This window comes from Mus caroli, chromosome 19 (genome assembly GCF_900094665.2).
Source record: "Mus caroli chromosome 19, CAROLI_EIJ_v1.1, whole genome shotgun sequence".
NCBI lineage: Eukaryota > Metazoa > Chordata > Mammalia > Rodentia > Muridae > Mus > Mus caroli.
In genome coordinates this window covers 37,288,695-37,307,698 of record NC_034588.1, presented here as the reverse complement: position 1 = coordinate 37,307,698, position 19,004 = coordinate 37,288,695, and the positions used below count along the sequence as shown (strand labels likewise).

The 19,004-nt window shown below is 43.8% G+C and overlaps 2 protein-coding genes and 1 pseudogene across 2 annotated transcripts in view; 1 reads left to right on the top strand and 2 right to left on the bottom strand.

The window, feature by feature from the left end:
* Window positions 1-10,349, bottom strand: part of Entpd1 (ectonucleoside triphosphate diphosphohydrolase 1) — a 128,880-nt gene extending 118,531 nt beyond the window's left edge. The window contains exon 1 of the mRNA XM_021151676.2: window positions 10,226-10,349. Within this exon, the coding sequence (XP_021007335.1) occupies window positions 10,226-10,328 (103 nt within the window). The 5' untranslated portion in view covers window positions 10,329-10,349. The remainder of the gene's footprint in view (window positions 1-10,225) is intronic.
* Window positions 5,809-8,742, bottom strand: LOC110285951 (annotated as a pseudogene).
* Window positions 10,350-10,490: 141 nt separating the features above from the next.
* Tctn3 (tectonic family member 3) overlaps window positions 10,491-19,004 on the top strand; it is a 15,137-nt gene continuing 6,623 nt past the window's right edge. The window contains exons 1-12 of the mRNA XM_021152139.2: window positions 10,491-10,824; window positions 10,975-11,098; window positions 11,335-11,453; window positions 13,420-13,550; window positions 13,751-13,859; window positions 13,953-14,068; window positions 14,511-14,546; window positions 15,061-15,141; window positions 15,366-15,491; window positions 16,464-16,562; window positions 16,987-17,081; window positions 17,325-17,478. Coding sequence (XP_021007798.1) covers window positions 10,605-10,824; window positions 10,975-11,098; window positions 11,335-11,453; window positions 13,420-13,550; window positions 13,751-13,859; window positions 13,953-14,068; window positions 14,511-14,546; window positions 15,061-15,141; window positions 15,366-15,491; window positions 16,464-16,562; window positions 16,987-17,081; window positions 17,325-17,478 — 1,410 coding nt within the window. The 5' untranslated portion in view covers window positions 10,491-10,604. The remainder of the gene's footprint in view (window positions 10,825-10,974; window positions 11,099-11,334; window positions 11,454-13,419; window positions 13,551-13,750; window positions 13,860-13,952; window positions 14,069-14,510; window positions 14,547-15,060; window positions 15,142-15,365; window positions 15,492-16,463; window positions 16,563-16,986; window positions 17,082-17,324; window positions 17,479-19,004) is intronic.

Sequence of the window (19,004 nt, the reverse complement as noted above, 5' to 3'; positions counted from 1 at the left end):
GAAGAGCAGTCGGGTGCTCTTACCCACTGAGCCATCTCACCAGCCCCAAAGAAATAATTTTTGAAATGTCTTTTAGAAAACTAAATATAAGTTATGTGTAATTCTGGCTGGACACAAAGTAACAAGAGAAAAACAAGCAAAAGTACTGTGTGAGAGTTAAGAGACTGCAAACTTAATTAGTTTCAAGATGGGGTCTATTTGGTGTAATAGATGTCATGAATTAAGGTCTTTTAAACTACTTTTTCTGTTTTTATTTTAATTTTAATTATTTTTAATATTTTTAAAATATGACCCTAACCCTAGGCTTAGAAGTCAAGGTAATCTCTTCCCCAACAGAACCGTAAACTGAGGCATGTGGAATGCTGAGTAGCTTTATGGAGGCCACCTGCCTCCTGGAGGAAACATAGCTGGCCATTCCCTGAAACCAAGTTCTGGAAGGAAATGTTTCAGAGTTAAGTTATAATCATATGGTCTTTCTTTATAGGCTAAAAATAAGGTTATAAAGGACTTTCCCTTCTTTAACATAACTGTCAGCTCTGTTAACTGAAGAAAAAAAAAACTTAACCACAGAGTAAAACAGTTTGATATTAAGTAATAAGATACATGTCTTTAAGGTTGATAATTTTTATAACTTGTATTTGGGAATCATTATCAATGGAAGTAGGGAAAAATTGGAAAACTAAGTTTTTTACATTTAAACTAAAAAAACCTTATATTTCATCTCTGGGATAATGTCATTATTATACACTGAAAATAAAATATAGACATACTAAATTTTTATCTACATGAAACTTTGAACTTATTCCCTAAAGCCAAACTATCTGTGACTATTTGAATAGACGTACAGAGATGCTGTATAGAGAGACGGTAGATTCAGAGTGGCCCTAACACCTCCCACACTAACCCATCCTCCTCCCCTGGCTACATCAGGTATCTATCTCCTGGGATTAAAAAGTCCCCATAGCTCCTTTAGCAGTGTGACACTGAAGACTTTCCCCTGATTGAGTAAAGCTTCCGAAACTTAGCTCAGGTGAGAGCAGAGAGGCCTTCATCTGGCTAGAATTACGTTAAGCCTTCCACCCCAACAATGGTATTTTACCGGTGTCTCTGAACCAAGTCACATTTTTCCCCACAAGTATGCTTTGTACATTAAATTTTATGCTCTGTAATGGAGATATTGGAAAGGATTTTACAGCGACCACGACATACTTCCTCTGCTATCACTGGGGGGAGGGAGGAGAAAGGACTTGCTACCGTTTCTTCCCGGCCTTCTTAGAGACTGGGGGGGGGGGGGTCCTAGGCAAAAAGGCTGCAATGTATGGGAACTACAATAACATTGACCACTCCTAACTGCTTCACATTCTCAAGATAGGTATACCTTGAGTTACTCCACAAACTCTTTAAGTTTCTAGTTTAAATATGCTTAAATAAATTTTATAAAGCGTATATATAAGTAGTTTAAGTAAATCTAAAGTAATCATAAAATTTGGTCTTTAGAATTTTTTTTTTAAAGATTTATCTTTATTTTATATGTACATGTATGTGCATGTATGTATGTTTCATGTGTGTGTAGGTGCCCACAGAGGCCAGAAGAGGGCATTAGATCCCGTGGAGTTTGTGAGCTGAGCTGCCTAATGTTAAGAGCTAGACACTGGACTCAGGTCCTCTGCAACGGCAGTATGTGCTCTTAACCACTGAGCCACCTCTCCAATCCCAGTTATTTTCTTTTAGTTGTTGAAATATTTGGTATCTTTTGTAAATGCTGTCAAAGAAAAACCTGGACTGTGACTTAATAATATAAAATCAAAATGTAAGATTTGCTACTTAAATATATATTACCATTCTATTTTTTTCTAGTAATCCTTGAATGGATTTGTTGAAAATAAGTATGGTTATGACTTTTGAAGTTCTTTTTTTTTTTTTTTTTTTTTTTTTTTTTTTTTTTTGGTTTTTTTGAGACAGGGTTTCTCTGTATGGCCCTGGCTGTCCTGGAATTAGCTCTGTAGACCAGGCTGGCCTCAAACTCAGAAATCCGCCTGCCTCTGCCTTCCAAGTGCTGGGATTAAAGGTGTGTGCCACCACTGCCCAGAGATTTTTGAAGTTCTTAAGTGACTTTTGGAACTTGGTCATATCTGGAGTCTTTTAAAGCTTGGTTCACTCCTAAACTGTAATAAATAAAAGTAAACTAATATACACAGTTATTGTATAACTCCTATGTTGTACTGCCATAAGTATTGTTCAAAATACAAAACACATGGCTCTTCATAAAACCTTATAAAATTAAAAGGACAATATGCTATAAAAGTTACCTCACTGATGTTCTTAAATTTTAAACTATGCTATAAGTAACTTTTGTTTCAGGCTTGCATTGTTACCATTTAACGGCCATAGTGGTATTGACATTGGTGGAAGACATATGTTTAACATGGAAAGGAAAAAAACCACCTGATAGCTAAGATGCTTTCTAAATCAAGGAGGCACCCACCACGAAAAGGACAGAGACTGCAGCCTAAGGGAGCAACTCTCTTTTATTGATTCATAGCTAATCTGTATTCCCAGATGTGTGCCTTCCCAGCCTGTACACTATGACCCATCCAGTCTGCCATGTGAGGTCATCTGAGACCATCCAGCCCTGCCAAGCCAGCCCAGCCCAGAAGGCTGGGACCAAGAAGTCACAAGAATGGTTTGTTGTTCAACTCAACTAACTTTCATGTGATTTGTTGTACATCAGAAGCAAGCCCAACTCCCCATGTTAGATGAAACACCCGTGGCCTGATGTACCGGACACCTGCAAACAGAAAGTGGGTCGTAGTCCCCTCTTTCTCAATTTAAGAACACAGGAGGGAAAAATCCCACAAAACCTCATTTCAATACCCCAAATTGGGACAAGTTGGAATTTTCCTAGCTTGATCTAATGGCAAAGACAATAAAACTGCAGAAACAATCAGGGCTGGTGCTCACTGAAGACCAGAGACCATTGCTTCAGGTCGAGTCTAATACGCAGGCGTGGCCTTAACGCTGATATACAAAGTTATTTTAACTGTGTTGCAAGAATATGTAAAGTGGCTAATGGCTGGGTCACGGAAAAGCAAGGAGCTGAAGCTGTGTATAGAGGCGCACACCTGCATTCCTGGAGTGCAAGAGGCTGAAGCAGGAGGACTGAAGTTCAAGGCCATCCTGAGGTATTTGAGATAGGCTCAAAAGAAAGGGAGGCGAGGAAGGGAGGGAGGCTGGCAGGCTGAATTCCACTAGAGCGCCATTCAACTTTTATCTTCAGGTAACATATAAAACCATGCATTGCTGCATTATTACTATTACTACTATTATTTTATTTTGGATTTGAGACAGGGTCTCCCTGTGTAGTCCTGGAGCTTGCTATGTAGACCAGGCTAGCCTCGAACTCACAGAGATCATCCTGCCTCTGACTCCACAGTGCTGGAATTAAAGGTACCACCCCACCCCCACTGTGAGCCATTTGTAAATAACCTAGATTAAATCACATCGATTATAAAATGAACGGCAGTTAAAACTGCATCAAGGGGAAGAGCAGGAGGAAGGTGGGTGGAACAATAGGAGGGACCTTCGAGCTCTGCCTTTTCCTTGGTGGCAGAAATGTGAGGGCACACATTCATTAAAACTGTACAGAACTAGCCAGGCAATGATGACCCACACCTTTGCTCCAAGCACTCTGGAGGCGGAGGCGGTGGCAGGTGGATTTCAGAGTTCAAACCCACTCTGTTCTACTGGGTGAGCTCCAGGGCAGACAGCCTACTCTACAGAGAGATTTCCAGGAAAGCGAGGGCTACACAGAGAAACCTTGACTCAAAAATCCCCCAAACCCAAAAACAACCCCCCTCCAAAAAAAAGACAGAACAAGCACCCAGAATTACTGAAAACATACAATCATACAGTAAATTGAGGAAACTGATGACCAGGCCAGAACACAACACTGAGCTTGCCCCGCTGACAACTCTCCTCAAACAAACCCATCATCCAGGCCTCTAGCAGCAGGACAGTTTTGCCTTGTTTTGGGTTTTCTTTAACTGAAGAAGGGGTCTGACTAAACTATATTATGACATATACATGTTGCTGTTAATGAGATCACTGGTGCGGTATAAACAGTGCTATATGATAAGTATTCTCACAGTCTTTTGGCAAATACATATACATTTCAGTACATATATGAGAGAATGTCTTTTGTCATAGGAGCTGAATATGTTTGGCCTAATAGAAGACAGCAACAATTTACCCTTCTGCCAGTAACAAGTGTGAAGCCACAGTGTCAGCTTCTCATAGGCTAACACAGGAAGCTGATACAGCAGGATCATCATGAGTTCAAGGCTAACCTGGGCTATAAAACAAGACTTTGCTCACAACGGAGGTGCGGGGAGTAGGGAAAAGGAGGAAATCTAGTAACTCCACATTCTCACTGAAACTTTGTATTAGCTGGGCTTTCTATCTTTTGCTCTCCTGTGGGGTATGGTATTTTATTATTGTCTTGACTCTGATTTTCCTGATTAATAACAACATTGTTTCTCCTCCTTTGCTTATTAGTCATTTGGATACTGTGGTAGACAACCGCTGTGATGAAGAACCTGACACAATAGCTTTAGGAAGGAAGTGGTATTCTGGCTCACCATTTTGGACGTTTTATCCCCCCATGCTCAATTGGCCCCAGAGCCTTAGGACCTGTGTGAGGCAGAAGTCAGGAGGGAGCACATGGCAAAAGAAAGGTACTCGCCTCACCTCGTGGAAGCCAGGAAATTTCCTCCTACCATGGCCTACTTCTAGAAGGTTCTATTATCTCACAACAGCACCATAGGCCCATCCTCTGAGACACTTCAGATCCAAATTATAGTAGATACACTCTTTCATAAAGACCTTAGTCTAATCTTGGCCAATTCTCCTGGGTTCTTCATATAGTTTAGGTAAAAAATCCTTATTTCACATATATACATACATAATTATAAAGCCTTTGATCATTGACAGCACCTTTTCATGATCATCTTTCTTTTTTAATATCATCTTTTTATTGTTAAGCCAATAAAATCAAAATTAAAAACAAAACATAACAGGGTAAGTCTTAACAAAACTACTAAGGTGTATCGAAGGAAGGGAAAGTGGAACCAGATGCAGGGCAATTGTAAATTAATGAACATAGGGAGGGGAGTGAGAGGTAGGACAGTGAGAGGGAGGACAGAGAGAGGGAGGACAGAGAGAGGGAGGACAGAGAGAGGGAGGACAGAGAGAGGGAGGACAGAGAGAGGGAGGACAGAGNAGGGAGGACAGAGAGAGGGAGGACAGAGAGAGGGAGGACAGAGAGAGGGAGGACAGAGAGAGGGAGGACAGAGAGAGGGAGGACAGAGAGAGGGAAGACAGAGAGAGGGAGGACAGTGAGAGGGAGAACAGTGAGAGGGAGGACAGTGTGAGGAGGACAGAGAGGGAGGACAGAGAGAGGGAAGACACAGAGGGAGGATAGAGAGAGGAAGGACAATGAGAGGGAGGACACAGAGGGAGGATAGAGAGAAAGAGGACAGTGAAAACATGCAGAAGATACCAGCAAAAAGGATCTGTTTTTAATTCACTCTCACACAAGCACTTAGATAAAGGAATAATGGGAAAATTTTTCTAAATTTCACTATGTGCTTACGAGTCATCTTCTCCTTCCTCGGTCTCTCTTTCATCATCTTTGGTCAGCTCTAGCTGGACACACACAAGCTTGTGCACATCCAGGCATGCATGCTCGCACGCACGCACGTGTGCACACACACACACACCACCGCCTTCATCATCCAGCAGGCCACCTGCTCAACACTCATATGCATCTGCCTTAGACTCCATCTTCTCATCAGTTTTACGTTTTGGTGCAGAGACGCTGCTCTGCTCTTCTCCAGACCTTTCACTCTCCATCTCTCCCGTGAATGAGAAGGCTAAGTCTGCCAGGTTACTTTTTTTCTTCTTCAGTTTTCTCCAGGTTTTCCAGATGAGAATCCACTTTGTGTTTTATCTGGGTCAACTCCTTCTTAATGGCCTGAAGATCATCTTTCAACTCTGAGATCACAGGTGTCCAATCTTCAAATTGAATCCACTTTTGCCGCTTTGTGAGCCGTTTCCCAACATATACTACATTTAGAAGGCACCACAGCACAAGCAACAGAAGAAGGGATGCATGCTGGGTAATTGCACATCCTGTCATAATTATTCCATTGGCGGTCACAGCCCAAGTCAAGGGAAGAACTGTACGTCCCTGCTGCAGAGCATTTCACACCTGTTTCCTTCAACTTACTTTTGGCTCTGCAGCCAGATTAATAGCTAAAACCTGGCCAGCAATCATTCTGTCATACTCTCTGGCTATAGCATCTCTCTCATTAACACACTTGACAAAGGCAAAGCCCCTGTGCACAGAACAACCCAGATTTTTGCCTTTGAAAAGATTGCCTCTAAATCAGACTTCTTGACCATCAGAGTGTGAAAATTCCCAATGAATACAAGAGATTTTATGGCTCGAGGATCTGTTGTGTTGGTAAGGTTTCTTGTGAAGCCAAAACTGTAGCTGGAGATCAAAAATGTTTTCCACGGGAGGAAGGGGACGAGACTGCTCTCCTCCTGAGAGGCTCTATGATGGCAAAGCTACAGCAGGTGGGGGACTCACAGATGTCTGTGCTAATCCTCCAGGCAAGAATGAAGACCACCATCCAAAGGAAAACCAAAGAAGCAAGCTTTATTTACTGTGCATAGAAGTGACTCTCTAAAGCAGGATTTGAGATACAGTCCTGGTTGGCTTTTCATGCCTCCTTTTATAGGGAAAAGATGTAACACAAGGATTTCGCACGCCAATCTTACAGAAGCAGAGAGCAGATTGGAGTATTTGACAAATCCTCTTGACAGAACAGCTCAAGGTTGCTTGTTCTCTTATCACGGTAAGGTATGTGTACGCCAAACTTGAATTCTGCAGCAAATAGAAACAACTTATTCAGACCTTATAACAAAATGGCTTTATATCCTAAGATGGAATCAGGCTGATCCATCATTTGCTTTCTGTGTCCTCACGAAATTCTCTTATTGTGTTTTTCAATTCCAAGGTGTGTTCATGTCTGCACATGAGTCTGAACACCCAGCAGGCTTTTCTGTGATGTTTGGTTTTACAATACAGTGAGGGAGTGATTGAGAAGAGTTCATCCCTAATGGGACAGTTGAACAAAAATTTGTCTAACTTCTTCCTACTTTCTGCTTGCTGGAACCTGTAACATAAAAATCTTCAGTTCTTCGGGGATCTAATAATAAAATCTGAAAGAGAATTTGAGGAGGAAAAAAATGTGTTCCCATGTGCTAGGCAGATGCCAGTTTTAAGGTGGAGCCACGGCTTCCGGTGCATTCATATGACATCACCCTAGAAGCAGAGATTTCCGAACTGGATCATATGATTCCAGCAGCTGCCTGTGTTTCAGAAGAAAAGCATTCAGCATGTAGTTGAAAACATAGCAGACTGGATCAAGATGCAAGACTGGGAACACATCCTAATGCTCTTCTTTCCTCTTCTTCAGATCTCCACAAATTACAGAAAAGTCAGATGGAGGCATAAATTCGTGCCCCACTTCCAGTGCTGGGACAGATTATAGAGCCTATAGCATGGAGGACGGGCAAGCATTCTGGCCCTGAGCTGACCCCAGCCCTTAAGTGTTGAAGCTTGAAGGAAAAATAACTTACATGTTGCTGAACAGTACCTTACCGGGCAACCCTGAAGTTATTTCAAGTCCAAGGTTACGAACAATCACCCGGGAATAATTCCAGAGTGGAAATTCAAACTCTAAACTTTGAGATCTAAAAGATTTTATGATCAGGTATAAAACAAAGCTTATAAAGACAAGCACAAGCTGAAATAAGGTGATCTCCCAAGAACTAAATTAAAGGAGTTCAACAAACCAGTCTTCAGTGTATATTTTTGAATGTTCACACGTGAACAAAGCTAGCATGACTTAAACAAGGGTATATATCAAATAAAGACAGATAAAACTGCTTACCGGGAGGGGGGAGGGGAAACTAGGAAAGGGGATAACATTTGAAATGTAAATAAAGAAAATATCTAATAAAAAAGAAAGGAAAAAACTGCTTACCTTACACAAACTATATTCTAGTAAATACATATAAGTTGAGTGATATAAATTTGGCCTTTGAGGATCTATGGAATGTGTGCTGGAGAGATGGCTCAGTGTGCAAGAGTGTGCTCTGCTCCTCCGAGACCTGCATTCAGATCCCATCATCCACAGCAGGAGGCTCACACCCAGCTGTGACCCCAGCTCCAGGACAATCTCACCCCCTCTTCTGTCCCTCAAGGCACCCCCACACATGAGACACACATAATTTACCACCCAATCACATACAAATGTTTGAGAGTATTTAGAGCATAGAGATATATTTAAGCTAAAAATTCCAAGGCATTATAAAAATTAAGATCGTGGGCTGGAGAGATGGCTCAGCGGTTAAGAGCACTGACTGCTCTTCCAGGGGTCCTGAGTTCAATTCCCAGATCTCTAATGGGATCTGATGCCCTCTTCTGGTGTGTCCGAAGAGAGAGACAGTGTACTCACATATATAAAATAAACAAATCTTAAAAAAAAAAAAAAATTAAGATCCTCTTGGAAAAAAAACGAGCAATTTCAAGTGCCCCAAATCTTATCTGCCCAAAAAATTAATTGGAAAAGAGAGCCATCAGCCCAGGAGACTCACCGGAAAGAGAGACATCCAAAATCAGTTTTAAGGAGTGGACTGGAGTGGATTAGGTAACTCCTGGTAGATGTTACTTTATTCCCCCAAATAATTAAAATAACCCAAAGGTTGGAATTGTGAGCACAGGGAGATAACGGGCTGGATTTTGATCATACACAATCCAACTGCACATTGCAATACCTATTAGTCACCTGAGGTTATTTAACCTTGAATCACAATTTTAAAATTAAATATTTAACAGCTCGGGCATTGCAAACCTATCATGTGTGCCATAGCCATGCCTGCCTGTGTCTCAGGTTAGTGGAAATACAGAATGTTTGTGCTATTAGACACGCAGGAGGGCCACGCCACTCCTGAGAAGAGCAAGTACATTCTAGAGAGTGTTAGAGAAGTTAATGGTAAAACCGTGAAAGAGCAATCAGCTTGCTTCTTGGTTCCTTGGCTATTTCCATCTCTGTATCTTTACTTTCTCCTCAGAAAATGTTTCTAAATTGTAACTTTCTCTAAGTCTTCATACTCTTCCCCATCCTGTTTTCTTGTCCTGAACTTCTTCCCTTACTACCTTTTCCAGCAACAAATATACAGATCACCTTTATTGATATAATGCACTAACTAAAGCTTTTTTTTTTAAGATTTATTTATTTATTATATGTAAGTACACTGTAGCTGTCTTCAGACACTCCAGAAGAGGGAGTCAGATCTTGTTAGGGATGGTTGTGAGCCACCATATGGTTGCTGGGATTTGAACTCTGGACCTTTGGAAGAGCAGTTGGGTGCTCTTACCCACTGAGCCATCTCACCAGCCCCCTAAAGCTTTTTAAAAAATAAAAATAAAAAAATAAAATTTGAGTTGGTAAGAGTGTTTGCGAGGAGTGCGTGAAGCCAAGGCCCTGTGTTTGACCTCCAGATGTTATGGTGGCCGATGTGATTGAAATTCCAGAGCCAGGAGGCTCAGAAATTCAGTCATCCTTGACCACATGTTGAGTTTGAGGGTCAGCCTGGGCAACATGAAACTGACTCAGAAAGGGGGCAGGTAATAAAGAAATTCGTGGAGTTGTACTTGTGCTTTAAAAAATACCATAGTAATTAAAGTGGAGACATTTTAAAATTTTATTTTAGATTTTATGCAGAGGAGTGGTTTGCCTGCATGGGTCTGATGCCGCCTACTGAAGCCAGAAGATGGCACAGGCAATGGATCCCCTGGAACTGGAGTTGCGGATGGTTGTGAGACACCCTATGGGTTCTGGGAAGGGAACCCCAGTTCTTTGAAAAAACAAAAAAATAAACAAATATTCTTAGAATCTGAGCCATCTCTCACGCCCCTATCATTGGAACTTTGTTCATTTGTCTTTATTTTAGGGATCAGAGTCTCACTCAGTAGCCCAGTTTGGCCTAAACTTTGTGATCAGGTACTCAGTTTCCCGGCACACGTAAGAGATGTGACTTTCTATGTTTTTCTCCTTGAGTTCATGGTGTTTCCACAGAAAGGGCCTCTTACCTTGGTAAGATTTCAGTTTGTGCCTCTGGGTCCTCCTCTCAGTGAAGACTTCATCCAATTCCTCCAGGTCCGTAAAGCGCGCCAATCCTCTGCCAGCTGCCATCTAGCGGCGAGATCCGGCAAAGGCGCCTTCGCCCCCGAGGCTCCCAGCGGTTGCCAGGTAACGGGAACCACGCGCCGCTAAGGAAGAGAGCAGCACGAAGGACGCTCCGGGTCGTAACAACACGGCCTTCCATTGGCTGAAGAGCACCCGGCTCCCGCCTGAGCCAATGCGCAGACGGAAGCTGATGACGAAGTACGCGACTCCTCTTCCCAGGGCTCCTGGGACGTATCTGGAGACCCAGGCTCCTGTCGCACCGCTCTGCGGCCAGGCTGCCTTATGTGCACCCTGCAGCTGCACCTGCTGCTGCTGGTGGTCCTGATGCTTTCTGACGCCGCCCGGCCGCAGCCCTCCTCTACAGTCCGGGCTCTGCCCACCTCCTGGGGCCCGGAGCCAGTGACGCCCGAAGTGCCAACCTCAGCTCCTCCGGACTCTTCTGAGAGTCCGACTCCCTGGACTCTATCGATGCCCGTGAACGCGACCACCGACCCCTTTCCAGGTGATGCGGCGGGATACGGGATGGAAATACTGACTTCTCAGATCTAAAATTGTGTAGACAAAATTGTCCTGCCACGTAGCTGGCACTGGGGCTGTCCGCGCGGGAAAACTTTGGAGGAGTTTCATCTCGCTTTTCTTCTTGTACTTACAGCTTTGCCGATCTGTGTCTGTGACTTGACTCCGGGTACCTGCGATTTAAACTGCTGCTGTGACAAGGACTGCGATCTTCTCCATCCCAGAACAGTCTTTTCCTTCTGTCTTCCTGGTAGTGTAAGGTGAGCTGCGGTGCTCCTCCGGTGGAGAAGTAAGAGTGAGTTTCCTACCCGCTGTCGCCCAGTAGGATGTTCCCTTGGGCTTTCCTGGGAGTGCTGAGCCATCAAGTAAAACAGAACCTGAGTGTTGCACCTCTGCCCACAGATCCCCCTTATATCATCAGACATTGGTGGGGTAAGGCCCCTTCCCTAGCTGTACCCCATGCCTCTCTCCTCAATATCTTCACCTTTCCTCACAGATCTTCAAGTTGGGTATGTGTGGACAACTCTCTTATGTTCAGGAGCAACTCCCCGTTCCCTTCCAGAGTTTTCACGGACTCCAGTGGAATGACACAGTTTTGTGTCCGGGTGAACAACTGTGAGTAGAAACGAGTTTGACAGCTCTTATCATTGAATGTTTATTGTCTTTGGGATTCCCAGCTCTCTTATTTCTTTTAGATTCCCTGTCGCTCACCCCTCTTACCACTACCCTCTTACTTTTAGTTAATAAGGACATTAGTAATTTCATGAGTCTCCACCACCTTTAAACTACGGCTCAGCACCTTTAGCCTGGCAATCTGCATTGATTTCTTTCTTTGTTTCCTTCTTTCTCTTTCTTTGTCCGAAAGCTTTTCTCTCATGATTTTATTCTGCCCTTTTGTTTTGGATGAATTCATGTCCTTTGTCCTCAAGCTGTGCCTTAAATCTTTCCCAACTTTTATCTGCTTTCCCCCTTGACTCAAGTGGCCCTCTTTTCTCCTTGCATTGCGAACATCTTAGCTCTCCTAAGAGTCTTCTGTCATCTGCCCAAGTGAGCCCATCCTCAGAAGTTCTAAGACACTCATTGTCCTAAGTCATTCCTTAAGAATTTGTAGAGTTCCTTGTATGGTTGTCAGTTTATGTGAATATTATGATTTCCTCCAGATAAGCTGTCAGCTCCTTAAAAGGACAAACTGTGGGGCTAGAGAGATGGCTCGGCACTTAAGAGCACTCTCTGTTCTTCCAGAGGACCCAGGTTCAATTCCCAGCACCCACATGGCAGCTCACAACTGGCTGTAACTCCAGCTCCAGGGGATTTGTCATGCTCACACAGACATATTTACAAGCAAAACACCAATACCCATAAAATAAAAATAAATATATCATTTTTTAGAAAAGGGCACACTGTAGATTTATTCACAATGGATAAAATGTCTTGGTAATAACCACTGGCGGTGAAGGGTGTACTATTCCTAAGAGGGCCTCTATAGCACTGTGGAGGGGGAAACTGCAGACCAGCAAGTAGGGGATTGGGGATCTGCTCCTAGTTTTGCTACCTTACTCTGAGGTCCTTGCAACTACCCTTGCCTCAGAGGATCCAAATTTCCTAAGGGGATGGATGAGATGGTCTGTAGGCTTCTTTTCACGTCCACAGTTATATCAGAGTGTAACTACCTCTAAACTGTTGACTGATGGTATGCTGTGTGTGATGGTGGACACCAACAAGAATATTTATATACTTGTATATGAAGTCACATATGAATAATATACTTGTGTATATGAATATAGCCTTAGCTTGTATGTCTGTATTCTGTTCTTACCACTGCTTCAACCACTACACCTATACTGAAATGAGGGGGGCAAGTGGTCATCTGTGGGGCTAGAGAGATGGCTTGACCCCTAAGAGCACTGGCTGTTCTTCCAGAGGACCCAGGCTCAATTCCCAGCATCCACATGGCAGCTCACAACTGGCTGTGGCTCTCTCTTCCTGAGAAAAGCTATGAAAAGAGTCCATAGCTGTTGACTCTCTGAGCTCATCTTCTCTCTCCGGTTCACTTTAACTTTTGCATACAAAGGTGGCAGTAACTGATTTGATAGGAGGTAAAGACCCTTTCCTTTCTGTACAGTTTCTGGAGGAAGCTACAGAGCCAGAAGCCTCGGCTCCTGGAGGTGCAGAGCAGGAAAGGTGGGGTGCACACCAGACGTCAGCACACCCGTACCTGAGCAGTACTTCGTTCTTTAAAATTATACCTATTTCCTGGGGTTGGGAGATGGGCGGCACACACATGCATGTGACATGAATACTTGCTATAGCACGCTTGTGGAGGTGGAAGGACAGCTTGTGAGAGTTAGCCCTCCTCTCCTTCCGGTATATAGGTCCCAGGGATAAGTTGGAGTTGTTGTCAGTCTTGGTGGCCATTGCCTTAACCAGCCGAACCACCTTAGAGTTCTTTCTTAAGCTCCGATGTTCATTTGCGCGTGATAATGGGTGTTTGTTGTGCTTCGAAGGTGGTTTCTTATGTCAGGTACTTAAAAAAGAAATGCTTTTCATCTAACTCTCTGTTCTCTTAAAAACGAAATTTTAGCCAAAGCAAACTATTTCCAGAAGCTCCAAACAGCCAATGCAACCAACTTCCAGGCCCTGGCTGCAGAGTTTGGAGGCCAGTCCTTCCCTTTGACGCCACCGGAAACCCAGCCGCCAGTACTGTTCTATAGGGTGAGCCTGGGGGAGGGGCTGGGATAGTCCGGCTTTCCCGACAGAGTACAGTTGGCCCTGTAACTCTGTAGTACCCTCCTAGGATGAGGTCAACCATGCTCATCAGAACTACCTAGTTAACCTTTGTATCTGCTGCTTCCTTTCCCTGGGCTGTTGAGTCCAACCTCACAGCAAATGAATGTGTCCTCTGTTTTATTCAGGCTGGGGATCCCATCCTGACCTACTACCCGAACTGGTCTGTGGTGAGCTTACTGAGGCAGCCTGCAGCGGTGGGAGCTGGGGGACTTTGTGCCGAGAGCAACCCTGCAGGTGGGCCCCGGGGCAGGAGTGCACCGGCCTTTGGCTTTTTTGGAAATAGGCTTTCTCACTTACCAGTGCTGTCTTCCCTCTTTGTGTTATAAGGTTTCCTAGAGAGTAAAAGCACAACGTGTCCTCGTTTCTTCAGGGACTTGGCCAGTAGCTGCACCTCGGAGCCAGCCCTAGATGCTGCCTCTTACTATAACTTCAGAGTCTTGAAGGTAGGTCGTTCCTTTCTTCCCCACTCTCCGGACTCTCCTCACTCAAATCACTCAGCCTCACGGTTGAAGTTCATGTGCCACCCACGGCTGTGTGCTGTAGAACAATCCCTGTGCTGGATTAAGCTTAGATAAGACCCCTCACCATCCTGACTGATGGGTTTTCTTGAGAGTGAAGGAGTGATGGATGGTCCCCTGTTTTTTTCCAAAGTTCTCACTTTTTGAGCAAGCTCTGTCTGGGTGTGTGGTATTCGATCTAATGTGGCATCCAGCTCCCCTCTGATATTTAGTGAGCGGAGAGTCAGGTGATAGATCAGAGGCCACTCTAGTGTTTCGATCTTCCCCTACCAAAGTCTGTTGTTTGGGGTTATATGAAGTGGAAACGCCTGGTGATTTTATAAAAAGGCATATGCACCCTCATGCTTCCATTCCTTATCTTTCCTAGGTTCCAAGAGGTATGACTGATCTTCAGAATATGAAGGTATGAGGCTGTTTATCAGGAAAAACAATACCTGGCTGCTATCTGTCTGAGGCCGTTCCATTCTGAATTGTAATAATGAGGGGGAATATAGCTATTTTATACCACAGTCAAATGTGGCTCTAAGAAATAGCTTCACGTGAAGTAAAGATTAGTGAGATGTTTAGAAAACACCTGTGTTAAACCAAGCTAAATGCTGCATTTGGAATGGGCGTCTTTAAGTCTTTCCATACAATAGCAGGCATACGAATGTCTAAGAGGGAAATACAGGTTCTTTACATCTGATTGGCTACGGCCCTTGCTTCACCTCTGATAGAACCAAGTGTACTGAGATGTGCTGACTCAGCGTGACCTGAATTTAAGCTGTCTGGCTGTGGAAGGAGAGAAAACTGGGATAGTCCGGGAGAAAGAAAACCATTCATTTTAGCTCAATGCAGAGCTAGAATGCATTTCTCCTCTCACCACAAGAGAAAGGCTATTTTCCATCTCGGTTGATAATGCTTCTCTCTCTTACCAGTTCCAGGTTCCTGTGACACTTGCCTCACAAGCCAGCCCTCCTCTGTTGGCTGGAAACACATGTCAGAATATCGTTTCCCAGGTACGGGGAAACTCAAATTCTCTTCCTAAGAGCTGTATTTGGTCTGTTTTACATGCAAATGCAATATCAAGCCGTCTTTATCCTTACATGCTATTGCTTTGGGTCTGTTCTGATTGTTAGGTAAGCCTCAGGCTTGCAGTTAAAACACAGACTGAAGAGTCTTCTGTGCTAAACACAGTAAGCCCACACTATTTTGGTTGATGGATTCTCCTTTTGTTTTTTAGGTCGTCTATGAGATAGAGACCAATGGGACCTTTGGGATCCAGAAAGTCTCTGTCAGCTTCCAACAGACCAACCTGACTGTCAAGCCAGGGGTCTCCTTACAGCAAGACTTCATCGTTCACTTCAGGGTCAGCAGCCTTCCCTCTCTGAGAGAGTTCAGAGGCTGAGTCCCAGAAATAGCACTTTGCAGAGCCAGTATCCACACTGCGTCTCTCTGTCTGTCTGTCTGTCTTTCTGAGTACCTTCTCTTTCTCCTAGAGAATTATCTTTAATTAACTCTCACGCTCTACTTCATAGAAAAGCAATAATCTGTTTCTGTAATGTGTGCGAAACAGAATCCAAATATTAAGGCCTGCTTTGGTCTTAATTGAGGTCTCGACATTTACTGTTTTAACTAGAGTGACAGATACTCAGTACGCGTGTATCATTAACATTTACTCTGATGCTCTGTTTGGACCCAACCAGAACAGTACTGAACTTGTTAAAGCTGCTCACTGTGCTCAGTCAGCAAGCAGCACATAGACATCCTCTTACTCTGCTGCTTCACTTTGGAACATTAATAACCGTATTTCCCCGAGACCTCTGGTTTGTGGTCCTCATTACTGTCACCTGTCTGCCTTTCTTCTGCCTTTCCTTTAAAACCAAGAGCGTTCTCTCCAAGTCTGTGACCAGCCAGGCTCTGTGTCTCTCATTAAAATTCAATTCATGTTTAGATTCCTCTGGATTCGGCCAGGCCTCACGTACATTGCACAAAGTCAATGTCTGAGAAATAGTGTCGAGGGATCCTTAGTGGGTCCCTGGCTTCAACCCTTGGCAGAATTATCATGTAGTGAATTTCAGCGTTCAGACTGCTCGGAATCAGGGGAGAGCACTTGCCTGGTATATGCAAGACCCTAAGTTTAACCCTCAGCACTCCCCAAGACAAAACAAGCAGATCACTCCAGATTTGTGTACTGGAGAGGGAAGAGGGAGGGGTGGAAATTACACTGCGGTGTAATGAAGGGAGGCTTCTCCGTGCAGCTCCCAGATTTCCTGTTAGGGAAGGCAGGCGTTCAGCAGGGAAGCGAGTGTGCACAGTAATTGTCTTCTCCCTTCTGCAGGCATTTCAACAGAGAAAGGCCGCTGCTCCGAGAAGTGGGAATCCTGGCTACCTCACTGGGAAGCCACTTTTGGTGCTAACTGGTGACTCAAGTCACTCGGTATCCTTTTGGGGGCTGGGTAGACTATTGCAGCCTGACAAGAATGGTTGCTGACCTTCCTGGTTTTCCATTTTTCAAAGTTCTGATGGGCTTCAGTAGCATGTTCTGTACCTAAGTATATTACGTACATTCTTAAAGGTTGATGCGGCCAAGGGCTTTATACCTCACACAACTATTGGTGAAAATTATACCAGTGTTTGCTTATTTTAGCGTGATATTCATATGCTAACATATGGTTAATGGGTTTTTAGAAAGACAGTCGTTGTCTGGTTTTTTTAACTACTAGAGGAAATGTGTGAGTGAGCCGTCAGTATATTAGTAAAATACGAACAGTGCTTAGGGGTCCGTGAAAGCATCGACTTCCCAGCCCTGCCCACTTCCTATGTCTGTCGCAGTTGCCTTGACCATCACTCTTGCATCTCAGATGACCCTGTTGCAGAGCGAGGGTAATGGGCTTTGCTCTGCTAAGAGACACGCAGTACAGTTTGGAGTGAACGCAGTATCAGGGTGCCAGTTAAGGTAATTAATTGCCTCAGAGCACGTCCCACCATTTTGTTTCTGTTTATAGGGCCTATGTAGAAGTGGTAACTGTTTACTACTTCAAATAACACCTTAGAAAAAGATAGTCTTTGTATCTATGGAACACCTGCTAAGGTTGCTTCCTCTGGTCCCTATCATGATATTAATTTCATGTTCGAATACTAACATGGCGTCGCCACCATGCTGGTGTTGGGCTCCAACCTCCATGGTGTTTACTTTCAGACCCAGAGAGGTGAACTGCAGCCACTTGCAGAAGGAGATTTACCAGACTCTGCATGGAAGGCCCAGACCGGAGCACATTGCCATCTTTGGTAACGCTGACCCAGCCCAGAGAGGAGGGTGGACCAGGATCCTCAGCAGAGACTGCAACGTTTCAGTAAGGAAGGAAGCCACCACTGCCTGGTGGCTCGTTTTCCATCTTTGCAATTATGCCTAGCAAGACAAAAACCAGTCTTGAGTCTGTCTGTATTTATCACACACATCAAGAAGAATGTAAGAAAGTATACCTCTTCAGGGTCCGTATTTCCGGTTATACCTCTGTCTAATCTGCTTTCCTTACTTTAAAATAAACCTGAAGATAATCTAGAACAGTTCTCAACCCATGGTTCCTGACCCCTTTGGGGTTCACGCAACCCTTTCAGAGGGGTCACCTCAGACCATGGGAAAACACGGATATTTACATTACAATTCATAACAGTAGCAAAATTACAGTTATGAAGTAGCAACGAAAATAATTTTATGGTTTGGGGTGGGTGGTGATAACATGAGGAACTGTGCTAACAAGTTTCAGCATTAGGAAGGTTGAGAGCTACTGATGGTACCTCAAAGTTCAAAGCCAGGCCGTATACTTCAAATATTCTCTCATATTCTTTTTTTCATTAACATTTATCGTGAAAGTGCATATGTGAGAAAGTTGGAGGGATGCTTGGAGAGGTGGGTGGTCCTCTCCTACCGTGTGGGATGATGAGACTCAAGTTGCCAGGCTTGGGAGCAAGCATGCTTTCTTTACCTGCTGAGAGTGTCTTAACTACTTGGTCAGTATGAGTCTGTTTATGAGGCTGGTAGCAGGTTTATCCTCTTATGATTGCAACAGGTCAGGTTTTTAGGACAGTGTTGAACCCTTGCCAGGTAATTGAGTTGGGTTCAGTTCTGAGTACCACCAAATAAAGATCACATTTCACATTTACCGAAGGGGTATGAAGGGTTTAAAAACTGAAGTCAAATAGGATGTATCTTCCTACATCTTTCAATTATTTCTCTCAGGGCACTGCTTTAACTATGCCATGTTTCTGTTAGAACAGTTTACGTGGCTCCCTGATGCCTTCAGAACAGACTTAGAATCTAACCCCAACCCCATGTCTTATGTAACTTGTCATTACTTTTGTGTTCAAATCCTGTTTTTTAGATCCAAGTTGTCTGCCCAAGGCCATGGCCATTCATATCCTTAGGAGAGAGACACTCTGTCACTGTCGCTTAGTGAGTGTTTCTCCTCAGCAGCATGTGCTGCTCTAATTGTGTGCCTCTTTAGAAGTTTCTTTTTAATTAACATAACCCTATATATATATATATGTATGGACCATGTGTGACATTTCAGTACACCCATGCACTATTTAGTGATCATTTCCATCTCATTGTGACATTCAGAAGCAGCTAGCTTCTCTTTTCAAGGTTTTTTTGTTTTTTTTTTTCTTCTTGTAGTACTGGGAATTAAACCTCCAGATTCTGCATAAAATATGTAGTTTGTAATTTAAAACTTAGTTGCCCTACTGTGCTATGAGCAGTTAGTTATTAAAAACTGTAGCTTGGGGCTGGTGAGATGGCTCAGTGGGTAAGAGCACCCGACTGCTCTTCCGAAGGTCCAGAGTTCAAATCCCAGCAACCACATGGTGGCTCACAACCATC